Source organism: Phaseolus vulgaris, chromosome 4 (genome assembly GCF_051622355.1).
Source record: "Phaseolus vulgaris cultivar YP4 chromosome 4, ASM5162235v1, whole genome shotgun sequence".
NCBI lineage: Eukaryota > Viridiplantae > Streptophyta > Magnoliopsida > Fabales > Fabaceae > Phaseolus > Phaseolus vulgaris.
This window is the reverse complement of record NC_143501.1, coordinates 28,539,378-28,561,498: the sequence shown is the minus strand read 5'-3', so window position 1 is coordinate 28,561,498 and position 22,121 is coordinate 28,539,378. Positions and strand designations below refer to the sequence as shown.

At 32.3% G+C, this 22,121-nt stretch overlaps 3 protein-coding genes and 1 pseudogene across 5 annotated transcripts; 3 read left to right on the top strand and 1 right to left on the bottom strand.

Annotated features, from left to right (window-relative positions):
- The first annotated feature begins 1,327 nt into the window (after window positions 1-1,327).
- On the top strand, window positions 1,328-2,296 carry LOC137837463 (chlorophyll a-b binding protein 1D). The gene has a single exon (XM_068646448.2). The coding sequence runs from the start codon at window positions 1,902-1,904 to the stop codon at window positions 2,196-2,198; it is 297 nt and encodes a 98-aa protein (XP_068502549.2). The 5' UTR covers window positions 1,328-1,901; the 3' UTR covers window positions 2,199-2,296.
- LOC150027987 (chlorophyll a-b binding protein 21, chloroplastic-like) lies at window positions 1,405-1,902 on the top strand. The gene has a single exon (XM_090300986.1). It carries the CDS (start codon window positions 1,405-1,407, stop codon window positions 1,900-1,902), a length of 498 nt encoding a protein of 165 aa, XP_090157112.1.
- Window positions 2,297-3,011: 715 nt separating the features above from the next.
- LOC137837462 (WD-40 repeat family protein / notchless protein) lies at window positions 3,012-14,699 on the bottom strand. 3 transcript variants are annotated; one of them, XM_068646446.2, is made up of 14 exons: window positions 14,360-14,699; window positions 13,759-14,036; window positions 13,588-13,669; window positions 13,315-13,404; window positions 13,020-13,145; window positions 8,244-8,371; window positions 7,564-7,763; window positions 7,181-7,244; window positions 5,449-5,559; window positions 4,584-4,721; window positions 4,051-4,193; window positions 3,909-3,963; window positions 3,721-3,777; window positions 3,012-3,626 (listed from the first exon to the last, which is right to left on the bottom strand). In XM_068646446.2, exons 2-14 carry the CDS (start codon window positions 13,921-13,923, stop codon window positions 3,543-3,545), a joined length of 1,443 nt encoding a protein of 480 aa, XP_068502547.1. In that variant the 5' UTR covers window positions 13,924-14,036; window positions 14,360-14,699; the 3' UTR covers window positions 3,012-3,542. The 3 variants fall into 3 exon arrangements, with proteins under 3 accessions (XP_068502547.1, XP_068502548.1, XP_090157893.1); XM_068646447.2 differs by having other exon boundaries at window positions 13,759-14,030; window positions 14,360-14,682; XM_090301767.1 differs by lacking the exons at window positions 13,020-13,145; window positions 13,315-13,404; window positions 13,588-13,669; window positions 13,759-14,036; window positions 14,360-14,699 and adding an exon at window positions 8,929-9,545.
- LOC150027986 (uncharacterized) lies at window positions 9,127-11,788 on the top strand (annotated as a pseudogene).
- Window positions 14,700-22,121: the final 7,422 nt, after the last annotated feature.

Sequence of the window (22,121 nt, the reverse complement as noted above, 5' to 3'; positions counted from 1 at the left end):
AATATATTTTTTAATAATAAAAAAATAAATTTATATAATAATTATATTAATTATAAAAGAGTAAAAATAAAAATAAAAATTTTATTTAATATAAAAATAAGATTTTATTTAATATTTATAATTCTAAATATTTAAATAATATTTTAATTAAAAGTGATTATAATTTATAAATAAATCAATTAAATTAATTATTTAAAAAAAATTAAATATAAGGATAAATTTGTAAATTTACATTTTTATCAATTAAAAATAATATAATTTCAACCACACCCATCACATCATTCACAAATTTTCATAAATTTTTTCTACATTTTTCACTCTATTTATCTTAATCCAAACATCCTAACTTTTTTTAAACTTTCCCTTCAAATCATCTCAAATCCACTCCCTCGTTTCCACTCTATAATCCAAACAAAGCACAAAAGCACAACCTAAATACCTTCCATAGAGAATCTTTGTACAACTTTTACTACTTTCTTTTGTGAACATAAAATACTATAATTTTTTTCGTTGACATAAAAAGCAGATAGGAGAACACTCTCACTAATGCATCACTGAAGCAAATCAAAGAACTATCTCTCATATTAAGAAAATAATGATTATCAAATTATATGTAATTATTATATATAATTATATGTAATTATACGCAATTAATTTGATAATGATAAAATTTCATGATTAGTGGATTACTACATAATTAACTTGTGATTTGGAGAGAAAGTCTCCATACGATATATTTCCTATGCATAAAATGATGTAAATACACAACAAAGAATAAAGAATTACCATTTTTCTTACCATCTTATATACCATTTTCTTATATCTCACAAACTACTTTTCTCACAAATTATTATATATTATATAATTTGAATTAATGTAGTATTCATTGGTTTGGTTTCAAGAAATTGGTTGTTTTACTTAGTTGACACAACAAGACAAAATCACCACATTCATTTCTTATATGCTTTCATAAAAGTGAGTGAATCTCCAACAAATGAAAACACTGTAATTTAATTTGATGCCTACCAAAGAGGATGAAACAAAAGATTTAGCAAAAGCTTGTCCCACTATGCTCATCTATTTATGAATTTACGTATCCGGAAATCACAAATGGCAATGTCTTATTTGGTGTAAGAAGTATTTATTGATATGTTTGTAGATATCTGATCCCTCTTTGTCAGGAAGCAAACCACAATCCAAAAGTATAAAGGAAGTACGAAAACAAACATGTGGACATAAAGGATCCTTCAAATCCAAACCAATAGAAAATGAGGTATAGATCTCGTAAAGATAACAACCCATTCATCTTCAAGGTATATAATAGGAACACATGCATCAACAAATCATTCATTCATTTACCAAAACTTTTAATTCTTTTATTTATTCTGCAACACAAACATTACAATGGCTGCTTCCACAATGGCTCTCTCTTCACCGTCACTGGCAGGCCAAGCGATCAAGCTTTCTCCTGCCACCCCCGACCTCTCCGGTGGAAGGATTTCCATGAGGAAGACGGCCTCCAAGTCGGTTTCTTCTGGAAGCCCATGGTACGGCCCAGATCGTGCCAAGTACTTGGGCCCATTCTCCGGTGAGGCCCCTTCCTACCTCACTGGCCAATTCCCAGGTGACTACGGCTGGGACACTGCTGGCCTTTCTGCTGACCCAGAGACTTTTGCCAAAAACCGTGAACTGGAAGTCATCCACTCCAGATGGGCTATGTTGGGAGCTTTGGGTTGTGTGTTCCCAGAACTCTTGGCCCGCAACGGTGTGAAGTTCGGAGAGGCCGTGTGGTTCAAGGCTGGGTCTCAGATATTCAGTGAGGGTGGGCTTGACTACTTGGGCAACCCAAGCTTAGTCCATGCACAGAGCTCCTTGCCATCTGGGCCACACAGGTTATCTTGATGGGTGCAGTGGAGGGTTATCGCATTGCTGGTGGGCCTTTGGGTGAGGTGACTGACCCAATCTACCCGGGTGGGAGCTTCGACCCATTGGGTCTTGCTGATGACCCAGAGGCTTTTGCTGAGTTGAAGGTTAAAGAGTTGAAGAATGGGAGATTGGCCATGTTCTCCATGTTTGGTTTCTTCGTTCAGGCCATTGTCACTGGAAAGGGACCTTTGGAGAACCTTGCAGATCACCTTGCTGACCCAGTCAACAACAATGCCTGGGCCTACGCCACCAACTTTGTCCCTGGAAAGTGATCATAACTGTAATGACACAGTGAAGAAGAACAAGAAAAAGAATTGTGAATTTTATCGGCTCTTTTTAAAGTGAATGTGAATTATATTATTATAAATTATATTCCTCTCTACTTAGTCCATTTTGATTTGTCTCCAAAATTATAAATTATATTCCCCTCAAATCATAAATCTTAAATTAAACATATATTAGGAAGCTGTGTTATGTTCTAAAATCTAAAATCTCGTGTTCCAAACCTTCTATCCTTATTTTAACTTTAATTTATAAAATACACCTTCACCCTTTGTTTGTTCGGAGTAAAATGACAAGGTGAGTCAAAGTTGGTTCTTTGAAAATAAAAACAAAGATTTAAATAAAACGAATTTGGGACAGATTTGAATAAACAAAATTATATAGAAATGATAGTGAGCAAGCAGAACTGAATTTTCGCGCGCAAGATTTTGCCGAGTTGAAGTGGACATATCTAAAGCAGAAGTGAACAATGGACAACCATAGAATACTTTTCAGTGCATCTTGTAAAATTACTTTTTAATATTTTTATTGAACTGTTCAAGTGAAAAATCAATCGATATTTCTTTCTTTTCTACCTTTTCTGACAATTCAAAACAATTTAAACTAAAAAATTGCTAGTTTGAATCTCTGAATATTCCCCCACCAATCATTCATCTAGGCTTTGGTTAAAGAATGGTTGTGTTTTGGCTCAATGAGGACATCCACACACGGCTCGTGGTGGTGGTGTTCTTCCCGGCCTTTCAAATTTATTTTTCATGTTTGCATTGATGTTTTAATTTCAGTAAATAGCAGTCCAAACACAGTTTTATAAAATGAGAACCAAATTTTTAACTTCCTACTAAAGTGACAAGGTGAACAAAAAACCATCCTCAGACTTGCGCTTGCACATTCACTCGCCTGTTATCAGACTTCATTTGTGTCAAACTGCCCAAAAATTTGAGTTCATACTATTGACAACAATGACAGTTCAACCAATGATAGACATTGTTGTAATGTCAGAAACAATGCCAAGGGAAGACGAAAACAAAAAGACTCCAAAGCAGACAATAAAACATCTTGGTATATATTCTCGCTAGTATGTGATTGGCATCCAAACATTTCAATCAGCTTCTTTACCGCTGTTCTAAGACGCAATTTGAGCAACTTCGTCGAGAGCCAGTACTGAATTGCTATGTGGAGTAATATTTCTGATGAACACGTCTTATATGTTGTCCATATAATTTAAAGAGAACCTTGCATTCGCATAATATGAACCATTGATTTCCATGAAATTTCGGCGACTCCATTGAGAGATTACACTTACTTTAGATTCCAACATTCGTCCCAAAATTAGCCTAGCCCATCCACAACTTCAGCACTTTATCCTTACCACCAGAGGCAACCTTCTCGCCATCGGGACTCCAATCAACAGAAAAAACCTTTACCGCAAGAAAATAAACTTGGTCAGCAACTAGAACGGAAAAATATTTAGAAAAATAATACTAAAAACATTTGGCTTGTGAAAAGACATACTTCGTCAGAATGGCCTGGAAGATCTTGCTTCAACTTACGAGTCCGAATATCCCAAACCTGGAAAACCAAACATGGTCAAGGTTCTACTTTTGCAAATGAAAATTTATGTATTTTGATGTGCAAGCAAACCCAACTAGAAAATTGTGATACGAAATCCTTCATCAATAGAAACAGAAAATGATGCTTACCTTAAGTGTTGAATCTCTGCTGCCACTTAAAAGAAGTCTACTGTCTGCAGACCAGCTGTACAGTAAAAGCCAATATAAATTTGGATACAGTATTAAATGAAATATCTTTGGCTTCAAGTAAGAAAGAATCAATTAATTATACCTGATCTGGTAAACAGGCCCGACATGGCCCCGAAAGGCAGCAACAAATTTCCCTGTGGTGCCATTCCACAACTTCACAGATTTATCAAAAGAAGCACTTGCCACCCATAGCCCATCAGGTGAAAAATAGACATGGTTCACAAGCTGTCAGCAAGCAAGCAAGCTTAATTTAATCATTAAACCTAAAAGATGTTAGGTATAATATAACAACACAACCAATTTCAACCAGAACCTAATGACAAAAAATGGACATAAGCAAATATTTAATATAGTTTGCACATAGCAGTCCGCAGGACAACCTGCTGTGACTAGAGATTGGCCAAGAAAAGGATATCAGATTTATTAGAATTTTTTTCATAAATTTAGGGTACAAAGATACAGTCATATATCATAATATCCTTTCAAAAGGCCTTAGCTACTCAATAATGCCTTATATAAACCAAAGTGGCATTGCACTTTGATGATCATTTTGGTTTATTCTCATCCCCATTCCCATAATTTGAATGTGAAGAAAAATAAAGAAAAGAGTTGTACCTGCTGATGACCTGTCATGCGAGTTTTGGGGTGCTTGCTAACGAAAGGTTCCCAAAGGAACATAGTAAAATCATCAGATCCAGAGACCAATCTCTCAGGGGCATTGCCTCTCATTGCTTGATACCTTTCCAGAGCAACCTATATTCACCAGTGGCATAAGCTGGTATTAGTAAATGTATAACAGAATGGAAGAAGTTCCTAGAGGAAGGAATCTGTAATAGTTAAAACCTGAGAAATGGGAGGGAAAGAGAAATATAATATTTAATGGATTGAAAGTGTCGACTACTCTGATAATAGCTATGAATACAAAATGGATAGCTAAAAGGAGAGAAGAAGAGAGTTAATTATTTTAAGCCAAAGTTCCAAAACATTAATTAACACATGAGGAAAATGTAACAAAAACAAAATAAATCTTGCTAAACTAAGAACCACACAAATCACCTTATGGACGGTATTAAGCATAACACAAGAGCTAACACTCTAAAGCATACAAAATTACAATCTTCGAAAAACATTAAACTGGTCGTTAAAAAATTCTTAATTATTAAAAGTAATTTCCAAGTTCAAGTCAAAATTTTATAACAACAATCAAGCCTAGTCCCAGTATACGGGATTGCAAACATCAATAAAACAATGCCATTGAGCTCTATCAAAAATAGTGTATTTGGATAAGCAAAAATATAAACGTTAGTTCTTAATTTTATTTTATTGATTCAATACAATAGACCAATCCAAATAATTAAACAAAACTGCCCAGTCTGAGTTTGGGCTTTTACCAATCTGACCAGACAATGCAGCAGGGTTTAGTAACTAAAAACCTAGGTTTAAAGGGCCAACAATACCATTAAACAAAATAAAAAGTTACCTTCCTCATTTCCTCTGGAGATGAATATTGTTTTCCTGTATGATCAAAAGCTCCTGTGCGAAGAACATACTCGGTGCTTAATGCCAAAGAATTAACCCAATGCCCATGTCCCTAAAATTAATTCCAAAAAATTAAAATAAGTATTGGAAAGTAAAGACACTGTAGTGACAGAAAATACATGTATCTGATACAAAAATTAAGAATAAAAACATATCATCGTATCAGTCTATACCAGAATTACTCTTTTGTCATTTCATGATGGACTTTCTTTTCTTAAAAACAAAGAAACTCACATAGACAAAGAATATATTACAAGGAAGTGGATTTCAAGCATAACTCAACCTTACAATGTTTGCATCCACTTATATACTATAATTGAGTTATATCTCTAGTTAATGTGAAATTTCCAACACACCCCTTCACGCCAAGGATTGATATCTCAAGCGTGCAACATGATATTTGGTGGTGATCTATTTCGTCACCAATCCTTTCAACATGGTATTAAGAGTCTAACAAGAAGGGGACTCAAATCCTTGTCTTTCCAATGGACACATTGCCCACAAGAGTGATTTTTAACAAAAACTGAATGCATTTTCCAGTTGGTGTTTTCTCCCTAGTGTCACTGTTCACATTAGATATATTGTTCAGCACCACCATCAATATTTTTCCAACGAATAATGTTTACCAACATTTTTCCGACAAGTTTCCTTATTTTCCAATGAGCTTTTTCTAACTAGCGACCAATGCATTTTCCAGTTGGTGTTTTCTCCCTAGTGTCACTGTTCACATCAGATACATTGTTCCGCACCACCATCAATATTTTTCCATCGAATAATGTTTACCAACAACATTTTTCCGACAAGTTTCCTTATTATCCAATGAGCTTTTTCTAACTAGCGACCACCACCGCTGACATTGCCTTGTAGTGTGAAGACCATTTTTGCTCTTTGAAAGTCGTCATGCCCTCTTAAAACATTTTTGCTTTCAGAAATTGGTGTGCTCTTTGAGCATTTTTGCTTTCTGACAGCCAGTTCTCTGAACATTTTTTTTCATGACAGCCAACATGTCCTCCTCTGAGTATTTTTGTTGGTTTACAACAATCACCATGTCCTATAAGCATTTTTGTTGTGTATCATAGAAGGAAATTTAAAAATAAGGGTTGAGCGGGTTAGTTAGTTGTTGGGTTAGTTAGCTGTTGGGAGGGAGTCTTTAAATAAAGACCAACCTGCTGTGGGGAAGGGGAGCTAATTTGTTGTGTAAAGTTGACAGGAATAAACCTGTGTGAAAGGAGCTATTCTCCTTTGTAACTCTTTTGGGAGTTTTGTTCTGCACGGTAATAAAACAGAGTTTTCTTTCTTCTTGCTGTGTTTGGAAGGGATTTTGGGTTTACTGTTTGGGAACCTAACAACGTGTCTCTTTAGCAGTTGCTATACCCTTTGACCACTTTTAACATTAACATTCTAACATTGATTCAAAATTTACATTAACATTCTAACATTGATTCAAAATAAAACATTGAAATCCTTAGATTGAAATCCTTCAAGATTGAAATAGAAAAATACCAATTGGTAGCTACAGCTGATGAGCATAAAGCAACATGAAAGATATTATCAAAAAACTAAATGAAGAAAAGGTTGACACCAGATCAGAAACAGGTGTCATGCATAACAAAAACCATGTTAAAAGATAAACATGCAGATGAAAAGTTCAACTGAAAAGGGATGAGGCTCACCTTAAGTTCACGGATTAGTTTCCCTTGTGTGGTTTCCCAGACTTTGATAGTACAATCCTGTGAACTGTAATAAAACAACACAGATAGGCTCCAAGCAGTAAATAGAATTACAGAATGATAATTAAGACATTAACTTAATCAAAACAAGGGAAAAGCCCAACTACAGCCATCAGTAAACATTAGGATCAGTTGAGTTAAAGTACTGAAAATAAAAGCTCTAAGATAAAAACATGAGTTAAAAATCATAGAATGAGAATTTAAACATGAGTTTATACTCCAGTCTAACAGGGGTATGCAGGAATATGTAAATAATAACTATGAGTACAAATAAAACCAGACTAAACTTCATAGACACTAGAAGGAAGTAAAGAGAGAAAAAATACCCGGTATAAATCACACCATCTCCACCCCATTTTACACATGTTATTGCAAGTGTGTGGCCACTAAGGCACATAACACATTTCTTTAAAGAAACATCCCATATACGAGCATCCCCATCTTTGCTGGCACTTACAAAGCGACGGCATGGAGCATTCAGGTGGACAGGTTCCCAAGAGATACCAGTAATCCATTTCTTGTGACCCTACATTTAAGAATACTTTGAATTTTTTTATCAAAGAAACATTATAAGGAGTTCATGACACAAAACTCTTCTATTAACATCTGTTATAAAAGTAAATGGTGAACAAACCAAAATAATAGTTGAACTATGTAACCAATAATAAATAAAGACAATTCGTATAAAACATCTCCATAATAAAGTATGATGTTCTTTTATTAATTTTTGGAATTAGGGTAGGGAAGAGGAGGGAAGCTGTGTAAGAAGAATTGTGTAATTCTTATAACTAAATAAATGCTGCACTGCAGCCACTGCTTACTACTGTTTCAATCTTTACTTCACTACGACAATTGACTATTCAGTGTTCAAAGCATCAAGTTTCTTTATTTCAATCTTCAAATGGTGGAAGTTTGGCATGCTCTCAATAAACTTCAATGAAAAAAATTAAGAAAAAAAGACACAGACTTTACAATAGATGTTGGTATTTGTGATTAAGGATCTTACAGTTAGTGGATTGCCTAATGACTTTCCAGTTTGAGGGTCCCAACAAATAAGTTCTCCAGCCTTGCTCCCACTTACAAGATACTTTCCATCCGGTGACCATGCAATACAAAGTACCCAGTTCTTGTGTCCTGCATACAATGTAAACAGCTATAATGCTATATATGCCTCATTAAAATTGCAAAAACATTTTGAAACTATAGAAATTGATATTAATTTAAGGAAGGATAAAGAATAGCTCCTTAAAGCAGAGATAGACCACTGTAATTTTCCCAATACTATAATTTCCTGCCTTCACAGTCCCTATCCTTCCCTCTTATTTTCTCATTCCTTTGCAACAACCCCCACCCTCCCACTACTCCTTGACAGCTTAGCATTCCATTATGATCCAGATTTAATAATGTGAACATTCCCCTTATTCCCCATTTTTTCTCCTTACCCATGTGTATTGATTCCCTACTTCTCATCAGCTTCCTTGAAGTATAAATGAAAGACTTAACCTACTCAAACTATTTTTTTCTACCAATGCAATCAGGAGCATAACCAACGTCCAACAGTTCTGTTGAATAATGATTATCTTTTGTTGTATAGCTTTTATAAAGCTGTTTTTGTTATATCTAGTATGTCATAGGCAGTAACACTGTTTTTCAATCTAAACCTTCAACTTGGTATCAGGGCAGGTACAAACCCGCTCTGTTGTTCTCCCTTCAGTCATTGTCCCAACTGTTAGAAACTGTCATTGTCACCGTCATCATCATAGTCGGTTTTCCTGACAACTTTATGCTTGGTGCAACTAGTCAAGCACAACCTGACCCTAGAAGTTTCAAGTCCAAACTCTGGCCCACATGCTCTCATGCGAGATACTGTAATTTTTCTTGTCACACGCATGCATCTCCCAGGTCAGTCTGCTGCAGTTGGAACATCACTGCAACTGTTTCACATGTCTTGCCAGAGCTTCCTTGGTCCGTTTCAGGCATCATCTTCCTCTACGATTGTACTTTGCTTTGTTCGTTGGCGGCTTGTACACGAACTTCCCATGTTTTTTTCTCTCACCGGATCTGTTATCGCCACTCCTGATTCTGTTGGGTTTGTTTCAGGTCTTGTTTTCTTCGTCTCTGGAACTACGACCATTACCACAGAGAAACTCAACAGTAAAAACTATTATCAAGGGCTGCCTCAGTGGAACTTTGGTTCCTTAGTCAAGGACACAATGAGCATCTAGAGAAAGAGGACTGCATAGGATCAGCAGAGACTAATACTCAGTGGAAGAAGCTTGATTTCAGTTGTGTGTTGTAAAGTGGCAATCTGTGAATCCACATATTTTAAGGGCTATGAGAACCTTTAAAACTTGTTCTTTTTTGAAAAGGGCACAAAGCATTTTTGCTAGAGCTATATATAATGTCTATACGACTCAGCAAAGAAATTAGCTTCTCTCAAATAGGCCAACCATATGATAAGATTTGCTTAACTAGCTCAAGTCCAAGCTGTGGGTGAAAACTGAAAATGTTCTTAGATGTTGACTCATTGGAAGGAATTAAGCAAAAACTTGGCAAGCTAATATGGTACTGATCCTGCAGAGTTTACATTCAAATGTTGATCACATTCATCATCAAATACTAACTGGTCAAGAAGTTCCTTCTTTAGACAGCTTAATTACAAGACTTCTTTGTGTTCCTACCCTTGCAAAAAGGGAAAAATTCACCCAAAGTGGTTGAATCCTCAGCAATGGTGTTTTCCCAAGGAAGACGTAGTAGAAATTGAGGAGGGAGGAGGTCATTCCCAGTGCTCCTATTGCAAAAGAATGGATCATACTCAAGAAAATTGCAACTCTTTTCATGGCTATCCAAACAAGACAACAAACTTGTTGAAATCTGAAATTAAAATCCCAAGGAAGACTTTCAAGAATATATTCAATGGAAAACTGCAAATAAAGCTCAATCTTCCTCCACTCCTAGTGTTTCAACATGTGTTTCTCAATCAATTGTTATCAAAGTTCAAGGATTATTGACTCAGGTACTAATGATCATATAGCTAGTAATGCTTATTTATTATCTTTTATGCCACCTCTTAAATTTCCTCATCCCATCACTTTAATAGTTGGATCCCTGCTTCCAAAGGTGTTGGTCAGGTCTATCTTTCCTCTTCACTAAATTATGTTCTCTTTATCCATGGCTGTCTTTTTAATTTATTCTCTCTTAGTCAATTAACAAGTCCTTAAATTGTTCTATAACATTTAATCTCGATTCTTTCATAATTTAGGAAAGGGTACGAATTTGGATGATTGGTGTAAGACATGAATCTCAAGTGAGGTCTCCATTATTTTGAAGCATATCATTTCTCTTATGTTGTTGTTTTGTCACCTAAGCTTCTTTATTATCATCTGGGGTCACCCTAATCTGTCATAATTAAAAATATTTATTGCAAGTCTCCAAAAGTTGAAAGTGTTAGATTGTGAGTCATGTTAATTAGGTAAACATGTTTAGTCTTCCTTCCAAAAGGAAACTGAAAAAAGTTGTAACTCAACTTGTACTACCATTCATTCAAATATTTGGGCTCCAAGTTGTGTTACATCTTTTGGTTTCAGATATATTTTGTTAAATTTACAAATGAATATTTACAACGTACTTGGGTATACTTAAGAGAAGATAGATCTCAGCTTTTACCAATTATTATGTCTTTCTTCAATGAGATCAAGAATGAGTTTGGGTAAACTATTAAAAATTTTAAAACCGATAATGCCAATGAATATTTTTCCTTTGAATTATCATCCTTCTTATCTTCACATGGTATTCGACTTCAATCCGCATGTGCTCACACATCTCAACAAAATTCACCATGACAACCCTACTACAGAGCCAAGTAATGATATTGTTGGCTAGACCATTTCCCTTAATAACAGTATTCGATCTCTAAAAATCCTCATCATATTTACAAATTTTTTAGTTATCATTATTTATCTCCTTCCTATTTTTCCTTTGTTTCCTCTTTATCTTCTCTCCCTGCACCTAGGAATGTTCATGAAACACATGACCATTGTAGATGACAACAAGCCATGATTGTTAAAATGCAAGCTCTTAGGCATAGTGGTACATGGGAACTAGTTCCTCTTCCTCGGTTGATTGACTCAAAGATAGGTGGTGGCTAAGAGATGCACTCAAATGTAGGGCCTTGATTATGGTCATACCTTTTATCTTGTGCCCAGAGTCCCATTGTTCAGTTTTTTCTTGCTATGGTTGCCATTTAGCAATGGTCTCTCTATCAATTCGTCCTTAAATATGTCTTTCTACATGGAGAGCAAGAAGAGGAGATTACATGGACCTCTTGGGTTTGTTGCTCAAGGGAATTTTGGCTTAGTTTGCAGATTGCAAATATCTCTCTATGATCTCAAACAATCTCCTCAAACTTGGTTTTGGAAGTTTAGTCATATAGTATTAGATTTTGGGCGCAAACAAAGTGAAGAAGATCATTCAATGTTTCATTTCCATACTTCTACCGAGAAATGGATATACTTAATTGTTTATGTTGATGACACTGATTATAGGAAATGATGCTATTAAAATTTCACAATTGAAAAGGCACTTATTTAGCCACTTTCAACTAAAGATCTTGGTTGCCTACAATATTTTCTTGGTATTGAGGTGGCTAAACCAAAGGAAGACATTGTACTCACGCAGAGAAAATATGCTTTAGACATTTTGGAAGAAACTAGCATGACTGAATTTAGGACCGCTAAAAGTCCTATGAATCAAAATCAAAAGTTAATAGTTGATCAAGGCAAACCATTCTCGAATCCTGAGAGATATAGCAGATTGGTGGGGAAATTCGTTTACCTCACAATAAATGCAGGATTTTTGCAGGATCTACATATTGATCATTGGAACATTGTTATACGCATTTTGAGGTATATCAAAAGGGTTCCTGAACAAGGGTTATAGTATGATGATAAGGAAATAGTCAAGTTTATGGATATCGCAATGCTGATTGGGCAGGTTTCCCTATAGACAGATGCACGATATGCTCTACTACTACATATCGTGCATTTGTTGGTGGAAATCTTATTTCTTGGAGGAGCAAGAAACAAAACATCATCATTTGGTTAAATGCAGTAGTAGAATTTTGAGCTATGACTTTAGCTACAAGTACACATGTGTGCATCAAATAACTTCTTAGAGAGTTAACATTTTCTGAAGTCTAACAAATGAAGTTATATTTTGATAATCATGCGTCCTTCACACTGCATCTAATCCATTGTTTCATGAAAGAATTAAACATATTGAGATTGATTACCACTTTATTCAAGAGAAGTTGATATCAAACTTGCAAATATTTTGACTAAATCATTGAGAGGACCCCAAATTCAGTTCATATGTTCCATCTTAGTGTATATCATTTATATACTCTAGCTTGATGGGGAGAGCTGAACAATGATTATCTTTTTTTGTATAGCTTTCAGGCAGTATCCCTTATTTATGATTTCTCAAAGTGTCCACTATTCAGATATAGATATAGATATAGATATATATATATATAGAAAGAGAGAGAGAGATGTGTGTGTGTTGATTCAGTTTTATAAGTATATATATAAATACATACACATCAGTGGAGTAACACTGTTTTTCAATCAAGAACCTTCAACTAATTCTAACTCCTTTTAGCATTTAGTTAAATTGATTATTTTCATTCTTGTACTGAGGAAAGGATAACTAAACATCAATCAACTGTTTCCTGACTTAATTAGCAGATAACAAAAATAACTTCTAACATTTTTAAATGTCAAACCTGTGCAAGTGTACAATGGTGTCTGAGTGCTCAAGTCCCAAAATCGAACACTGGTATCACCAGAACCACTTGCCAGTTGTCGTCCATCAGGACTGAAGGCAACACTAAGTACAGCTTCAGCATGACCTAAAAATACAAGCAACCCCAACAATATGAATTCCAGAGAATACGACAATAACACAAACTTGTGCTACAGTCTTCAACATCCAAACCACACTGCTGCCTCTCACGATTTAGCAAGCACTATACAACATTGTGCCACTATGAATGGAAAAAAACACTATGTCTTACATACCAGAAATAGTTGCTGAACAGCGATTCACAGGACGAATCCGGAAAATAGCTTGAGGTTGACAAACTACAGGCAAAGCCTTCTCTACCGAGACTGGAATAATGTTAAAGTAACATTACAAAGGAAAAGAAAAACATCATTACAAAGTGTGTATTTCTTTGGATCAATTCTTTAGAAAATAAGGATTTTTTTTCGAAATATGTGTCAAAAGCAATAAGTGAAAAGACACGAATTAAGAAAGAAAAAACTAATTTATTGTGAACAAACACGACTAACCCTTGTTTTTCTGCAAGTATGTTTCAAGTGGCACAAGAAGCTCCTCATCTGATATGTAGAAAGCATACGGCAACTTCTCCTCCTAAAGTGAAAGAGAAGATAATCACTCAATGTTATAAATAATAAGAAAATGTAAAATAGAATTTGAGAAGGACAAAGGGGCTTGGTTACATTGTTTAGAAGCTTATTAACAATCTGATTGAGGTGTTGAGGGCCAGCATTTTGAGGTAGGTACATAGGAGAGCCCAAAGGAGTTCCATCTGGGTCTGTCAAAAGGCACATCACATTGTTGATTATCTCCCTCTTCTCCATCATAGTCTCTGTCTCTACCTCCATTGTTCAATAAGGGATTTTCCTTTACTTCTTAGGATGAGATTCTCTTGTCGATGGTGCTTCTTACTCTTCCACTTGCAGTTCTATTTGGTTCTATCTTCTTTGCAGTGCTGAAACTAATAAAAGTATTGAAATAAAGTCACACTGGCACAAACCCTAAATTAAACAGACTTTGGATCAATGATACACAGACCAATTACACGTAGGCATCGTTGTCAAACTCGCGAGTCAACTCGTTGACTCGTCCGAGTTTACGTTTCCACATACCGTTACGGAGTTAACTCGGTAATAAACTCGATTTTTTAGTAAACTCGACAGACTCGGAGTGAACTCGTTTAAACTCGCGAGTCTGCTCCGAGTTGGCGAGTTAAGTTGGGTTTTCGTTTTAACCCAAAACGGTGTCGTTCTGAATGGAGAAAATTAAATGGAATAAACTCACTTTAGGGTTTCGCGTTGCGTTTTGGTTTCAGTCACATTCGTTGCGTCTTCACTGGTGCGGAGGTGGTGCGTCTTCTCTGAACGAGTGCGGTGGTGGTGGCGATTGGGTAGAAGACGTCGCGCGGTGGTGGCTGTTCGTGCGGTGGTTGCAGGTTGCGGTTCCTGCGTTCGTGAGGTGGTCGCAAGTTGCGGTTTGTGCGTTCGTACGGTGGTCGCGGGTTGCAAGTCGACGGTGGTTCTGGTGGTGCCGTTGGGTCGTGTGGAATTAGGGTTACATTGTAATTTAGGTTGTTAGGGATTTGTTTTTTTATTGGGCCGCAGAATACAATATGGACTCCAACTTAGATTTTTTTATTATTATTTAAGACTGTTTCTTCCTACACTTCCATATTTTCTTTTGCCACCTCTATACATAACATGAAAATCATTTTTATCCTTCTTGTATCACCTTCAGAGAGTAGTTTCGAGATTATGTAATCCGGAAATTCATTTAAAAAAAGACTTCTGGATTATATAATCCGAAAATTAAATAAGACTTTCGGATTATATAATACGAAAGGTAATTATGCATATGAAAGAAGACTTCTGAATTATGTAATTCTGAAGCTAATTACAAATTTTAAAAATGACTTTCAGATTAAATAATCCAGAATATTATAGAGGAATATTTTTAGAAATTTGAAAATTTATGGAGGTGAGAGAATAAGTTATGGAGGTGCAGAAAAAAACAGTCTTATTTAATTCAGATGCAGTTTTTTTTTAGAAACTGTTGTCTTTTTCTTTAATTAGGAAAATTTGGTGCAAATTTTATTTTGTTTTGCCAAAAATTGAATTTGGGGCAGTGTATTATATTTTTTAAGGAATGTCTGGGGATTAAATTTAACTAAGGTGAATCTAAATGTATCTTCTATTAGTGTTAACAGTAAAGAAATACATTTATAATTATTTGTGAAATATTATTATTATTTAATAATTTTTTATACTTTTTTTTTTACTATTTTCTTTATGGTATTTTTTGGATTATTTTTATTAAAGTTCCTTACTTTTATCATTTATGTCAATTCTTTTTATCTCTCTATTTATTTGTTTTTTCTATTATTCTTCATATTGTTGTTTCTGTGTTTATTACGTTTTTTCACTACATAAAAATGATTTCTTTTTTTTCTTATAAAAAAATTGATTGCTTTTAATGTTTCTATTGATATAAAAAAATTACGTAATTTACAATAAATAAATAAAAACATAATGTTTTCAGCTTAGTAAACTCCAACAAAATTATGTTGTAAGTGAAATCTGAAAAAACAACTTTAATATCATATAACACTTATTTTATGTATATTAGATGGACAGAACAAATATTGTAAAGAAAACCATAAATAAAACAGTATAATAAACATAAACATGTAAAAATAAATATCCAGAGTCCTAAATATAAATATAAACATAAATATAAGAAAAACATCCGAATTCAAAAACATAAAAATAAAAGTAAACATCCAAAGTTATAATCCTAATTTAATGAAAACATAAATTGTTCAAGTTTTCCGCACATGGAAACAATTAGTCATATCCAATAACTCTAATTCTTGTAAGTAAAATAATTTAGAAAATATTATTTTATTACAGTATTTATTTGAGATTATTATTTAAGAAGGAAATAAAATAATTTAGAATTTTTATTTATTTAGAATTTTAAAAAGTTAGAAATTTATTAATTTTATATTTTTATCTACATTAAATAATTTAGAATGTGAATTTATTTAGAATTTTGATTAATTTATAAATTTTATTGTTTTTTTATGTTTATCTAATGACATTACAAAGTTTTGGAATTTTATTTATTTAAAATTTTGAAAAACATAGAAATTTTATTTATTTTATATTTTTATTTAAATAGGACATAAAATAATTTTTTATTTTGTATTTATTTAGGATTTTTAAAAAATAATTTTTTATTTTGTATTTATTTAGGATTTTTAAAAAGTTTTGAAATTTTATTTATGTATCACATAAAATAAGTTATGATTTGTGTTCATTTAAAATTTTGTATATTTTAAAAAATTTATTTTGTTTCAAATTTTTATTTAAGTAGAGAATTAAATAATTTAGAATTATTATTTATTAATATTTTAAATAACTTAAGAATTTTATTTATTTCAGATATTTTATTTAAGTAGGACATTAAATAATTTAGGATTTTTATTTGTTTAAAATTTTGAATAATTTAGGAATTTTATTTTTAATAATTTAGGAAATTTATTTCTTGTAAATTTTTATTTAAGTATGAGATTCAATAATTTATGATTTGTATTTATTTATAATTTTAAATAATTTAATTATTTTATTTATTGTAAATTTTTATTTAAGTACTATATTTAATAATTTAGGATTTGTAATTTATTTAGAATTTTAAATAATTTAGGAATTTTTTATTTCACTTTTTTTTAGCATGACAATAAATAATTTAGGATTTGTATTTATTAAGGATTTTGAATAATTTAGAAATTTCATTATTTGGTATGTTAACATCTGCTTCAAAAAGTATGTTAAATGACTTTTTTTTGAAGTAATTTAATATACAAAAAATCGTTCAACCCGCTCTAAGTTTTGTTGATTTATTTTATGTTTTTTCTTACACTATTTGGTATAAAAATATAATTTACATAATTAAATATTATATATATATAAGTGTAAATGTAAATAAGAAATTAAATAAAAAATACAAAATAAATATTAGTATATAAGAAATAAAAATAAGCATATCTGAATAAAAAAACTAAACATACTAAAATTAATATAAACAATTAATAATTATAAATAATACATCATAAATAAATAAATTGTTCAACTATCAACAAATTGACACAAAGTTTTAGAAAATAAGTAACAATAAAGAGTTATGTAAAAAAATATATTCATCATAAAAGGGGAATAACTCGAATTTCATAATTTGGTATATTAATCTCTGTTTCAAAAACAATCTTATCGCATTCACATACTTAAATTCTGCTCCAAGTGTTGTTGATTTATTTTACGTGTTTTCTTCACTATTTATATGAAATTATAATTTATATAATTATATATTATATATATAAATGTAAATAGGAAAATAAATAAATAAAAATTACAATCCAATATTAATATATAAGAAATAAAAATAAGCATATATGAATAAATAAATAAACTAGACATATTAAAATTAATATAAACAATGCATAAAGATAAATAATACACGTAAAAAAAATAAATTGTTCAAGTATTAACAAACTAACACAGATTTTGAGGGAAGTAAGTAATAATAAACACTTATGTAAAAAATGATTCATCAGGCGTAGAACTCGAAGTTAATAATTTAGTAGGTTAACATCTACTTCACAAACAATCTTATCGCTTTCTTTGAAGTCATTTAACATACATAAATTCTTTCATCTTACTCTAAGTTTCATTGATTTATTTGGCGCAATTTCTTCACTATTTTGTATAAAAATATAATTTATATAATTAAATATACATATATATATATAAATGTAAATGTGAATAAGAAACTTAAAAAAAATAAAAATCAAATATTAATACATAAGAAATAAACATTAGCATATACGAATACATAAAAAAAAACTAAACATATTAAAATTAATATAAACAATGCATAAAGATAAATAATACACGTAAATAAATAAATTGTTCAAGTATGAACAAACTGAGACAAATTTTGAGAAAGTAACAATAAACCCTCATGTAAAAGAATTATTCATCCTAAAAGGCGAGTAACTTTAATTTAATTATTTAGTATGTTAACATCTACTTCAAAAACAATTTTATCGTTTTCTTTGAAATCATTTAACCTACAAAAATTCTTCCATTCCGCTCAAGTTTTGTTGATTTAATTGACACGCTTTTCCTTACTATTATAAATAATAATATAATTTATTTAATTAAATATATATATTATATATATATATATATTATATATATATACCTATATATCAAGGGGATTCCCCTCTTAACTGCTCTTAATTTTTTTTCCTATTTTATCCTTATATTAATATTTAATTTTATTATTGTATTATGGTCATTGTGTCATTTCTTATTCTCCTGCTCTTAATTTTTTTTTTCCATTTTATCTTTACTTAATAATTTATTGTATTAATTTATTTTGGTTATTTGGACATTTTATAATTTCAAAAATTAATAAAATAATTTTTTAATTTTTTAATTTATTTTATTTGTTATTATTTAACTGGAGAGTGGAGTGATTGATTAGTTACTTTTCTGTTTTAAAGATCTTCTTCTCTATTAAATAAAAAATTAAAGATATTTGTAATATTTTGTGGACCACAGGAGAGTGGAGATTTGGTACGTTACTTTTCTGATTTAAACTGATATTTTTTTTTATTAAAATTGTAGAATTTTAAAATTGATTTAAGAAACAGATTTTATGATTCTCCATCACACATAACTCACGTATCCTACTTCCCACTTTCTCTCTCCTATATAGGTACCTACTTCCCACTTTCTCTCTCCACTACACATAACACATCCTTTTTTTTTTACATACTTATCACTTTCTTTTCTCTTTCCTTTTCACTTTCATGTAAAATCATACTTTCATTTCTTTGATTAATCTTTCTGAAACCCTAATTTGACATTTGTTTCATGAAATTGTAATTGAAGTTTGTGAATAGAGGGAACGAAAAGACTCAAAAAAAGTTGTGTGCTTCATCACAACACTAGGTAATTCTCTTTATATGCATTTCAATTTGTAAAACACTAATTTGTCTTCTGAAATTGTGATTGAAACATGTGACTAGAGGGATAAGAAAGACTCAACAAGAGGAGACAGAGGTACATGATGAAAGTCATCATAAGACCCTTTTTTGTAACAATTTTATGGATTTAAATGAAATCATGCAGAGCATTAACTAAACTATATTCTCATTTCCTCATATTTTACGGAAAAGTTACTTCCAATTTGATTTTTAAGTTTTCTGTCATCGCCATTTCTTTATCTTTGCTCTTCCTCTATATTTTCTTCTTTTAGGTTTTGATTTTTGAAATCATCTTAACTTTTCATAAAGTTATGATTTTAGAGACCACCTTCAAAATAGGTTCTCTCACTAGAGAGCATTATATAGAGAAGGTAGGTATGTCATCGTGTTTTTAAATCTATGTTTTACATGTTATACTAATATTTTGTTTGTTTTTTATTTGTTAATTGTAGAGAGTTAATATTCATAGAAAAATAGAGGAATCAGAGAAGGAAAAACTGAGTTTCGTTGTCGCGCTCACTCCCCCAATCGTAAGGTTCTAACACGAAGGAACATTAGATTTGGGTGCAAAAGATGAGAACAATTTAAACGAGTCTCTATACAGGTCCAAGGGTCTAAGGTGAAGAAAAGAGAAGCAGATTTCATTGCATTTTCTGTAAGTCAGAACATGAATGAACGTAAATTGAACACATACAATTATGTTCACAAATAGATCTTATCATATCATGATTCTCACACAAAACATACAATCAAGAAGGAATAGGCACTTACCTTGATCCATGAGTGATCCTAATTGAGGAGTTACTTCATCTCCTTTATCCCAATCTATCTCTTAGCAATTCCGTACTTGTCACACACTTTCGTGATAGTTAACAGTGAGACAACTATTATTTGCAGAGACAGAACCCTATAGCCTTTAGTACCCAATCTCCATCAGATGTAGGTTTTCCATTAGGTATATCATCATATATATATTTCTCACATTAACCAATGGGCCTTTATTCTATTATTATTATTAAATCATATTTGGGCCCAAAGCCCAAACTCTAAGTCATGTGAGTCACTTTATAGAAATTAATTTACATAATTTCTTACATTCTCCCACTTGACTCATATGAGTTATAATACTTTCATGATTTAATAATGACATAAATGCGCATTTAAAAGGCCTTACATAAATTGGTTCTATCATTATTCATAATCAAGAATACAGAAATAATAAGAGTCATGGCGGTTACATGTCATTTGAATCAACACATTTCCTTCCATGTACTACTATATCATTCTTTCTCCTTAATATGAATTTATAGTGAGAAATTCATAATAGGTTCAAACATAATGTCATTGTCATCAATAACAACATAATTTGTTTTCCACAACACAATAACATAATTTGCATGCATATACATAAAGTACAAAACAACATAAATTTCATAAACTTTATTTATCAATGAGCTCAGAGTGTCAAATAAGCATTAACAACATTCATAATTCACTAGTAGACATAATGCCCATATTTACAACATGACCAGTAAATATTTTGGGCAGTAACCCTTTTGTTAAAGGGTCAGCAATCATAAGATCAGTGCTAATATGTTCTATTGACACTTTATGTTTCTGAACTTCTTCTTTAACGGCAAAGTATTTCAATTCCATATGTTTAGCACCTTTGGAATACTTGTCGTTTTTAGAAAAGAAGACTGCTACGGAGTTATCACAATAAATTTTCAGCGGCTTGGCAATACTGTCAACAATTCCAAGTCCTGAAATAAAATTCCGCAACCAATTAGCCTGAACTGTGGCCTCAAAGCATGCCACAAATTCAGCCTCCATAGTGGACGCAGCGATGACTGACTGCTTCGCACTTTTCCATGAAATCGCTCCTCCGGCTAAAAGATACACATAACCAAATGTAGACTTTCGTGTATCCACACAGCCAGCAAAATCTGAATCTGTATATCCAATCACCTCAAGGTGATCAGATCTTTTATAAGTAAGCATGTGATCCTTCGTTCCTTGCAAGTATCTTAAAACTTTCTTTGCAGCTTTCCAATGATCCAATCCTGGATTACTCTGGTATCTACCAAGCATACCAACTACAAAACTAATATCTGGTCGTGTACAAGTATGAGCATACATTAAACTCCCAACAATAGATGCATAAGGTATATTCTCCATCTGTTTTCGTTCCAAGTCATTCTTTGGACATTGCATGAGACTAAATTTGTCTCCTTTCTGTATTGGAACAGGAGATGTCAAACATTTATCCATTCTGAATCTCTCTAAAACTTTATTAATATATGCTTTCTGAGACAAACCTAACCGTCCTTGTGATCTGTCACGGAATATTTCAATTCCTATCACATAGTATGCCTCGCCCATATCTTTCATCTCAAAGTTATTAGAGAGAAAATTCTTAGTCTCACTTAATAGACCAAGATCATTAGTTGCAAGCAAGGTATCATCAACATACAGAATCAGGAATATAAACTTGCTCCCACTGACCTTCAGGTATATACACCGATCAATGATGTTTTCCTTAAACCCAAAGGACACAATAGTATCATTGAACTTAAGATACCATTGCCTAGAAGCCTGTTTAAGCCCGTATATTGATTTCTTAAGTTTACACACCATGTGTTCCTTTCCTTCTTCAATGAACCCCACTGGTTGGTCCATATAAACATCCTTATAATCAATGCCATCCTTTTGAGTAAAACCTTTGGCAACAAGTCGGACCTTGTAACATTCGATATTGCCATGAGAGTCACGTTTAGTCTAAAAGACCCATTTACACCCGACTCTCTTGCATCCTTCTGGCAATTCTATAAGGTCCCATACATCATTCTGTGCCATTGATTTAAGCTCATCTTTCATGGCATCTAACCACTTATCAGAATTATCATCATTGACGGCGTCTGAAAATGAAACTGGATCATTATCAATACTTAAGTCATTTTCTGACTCTTGTAGATAAACCACATAATCATTCGA

Bases quoted from the DNA above. Each gene is read 5' to 3' on its own strand.
- LOC137837463 (XM_068646448.2), top strand. From the start codon at position 1,902: ATGGGTGCAGTGGAGGGTTATCGCATTGCTGGTGGGCCTTTGGGTGAG.
- LOC137837462 (XM_068646446.2), bottom strand. From the start codon at position 13,923: ATGGAGGTAGAGACAGAGACTATGATGGAGAAGAGGGAGATAATCAAC. The intron at 7,245-7,563 runs GTATTTTTTCTC...GTTTTATTACAG, and splicing joins GATGGTGTGATTTATACCGG to TTCACAGGATTGTACTATCA. The intron at 5,560-7,180 runs GTGAGCCTCATC...AATTAATTTTAG, and splicing joins AACTAATCCGTGAACTTAAG to GGACATGGGCATTGGGTTAA.
- LOC150027987 (XM_090300986.1), top strand. From the start codon at position 1,405: ATGGCTGCTTCCACAATGGCTCTCTCTTCACCGTCACTGGCAGGCCAA.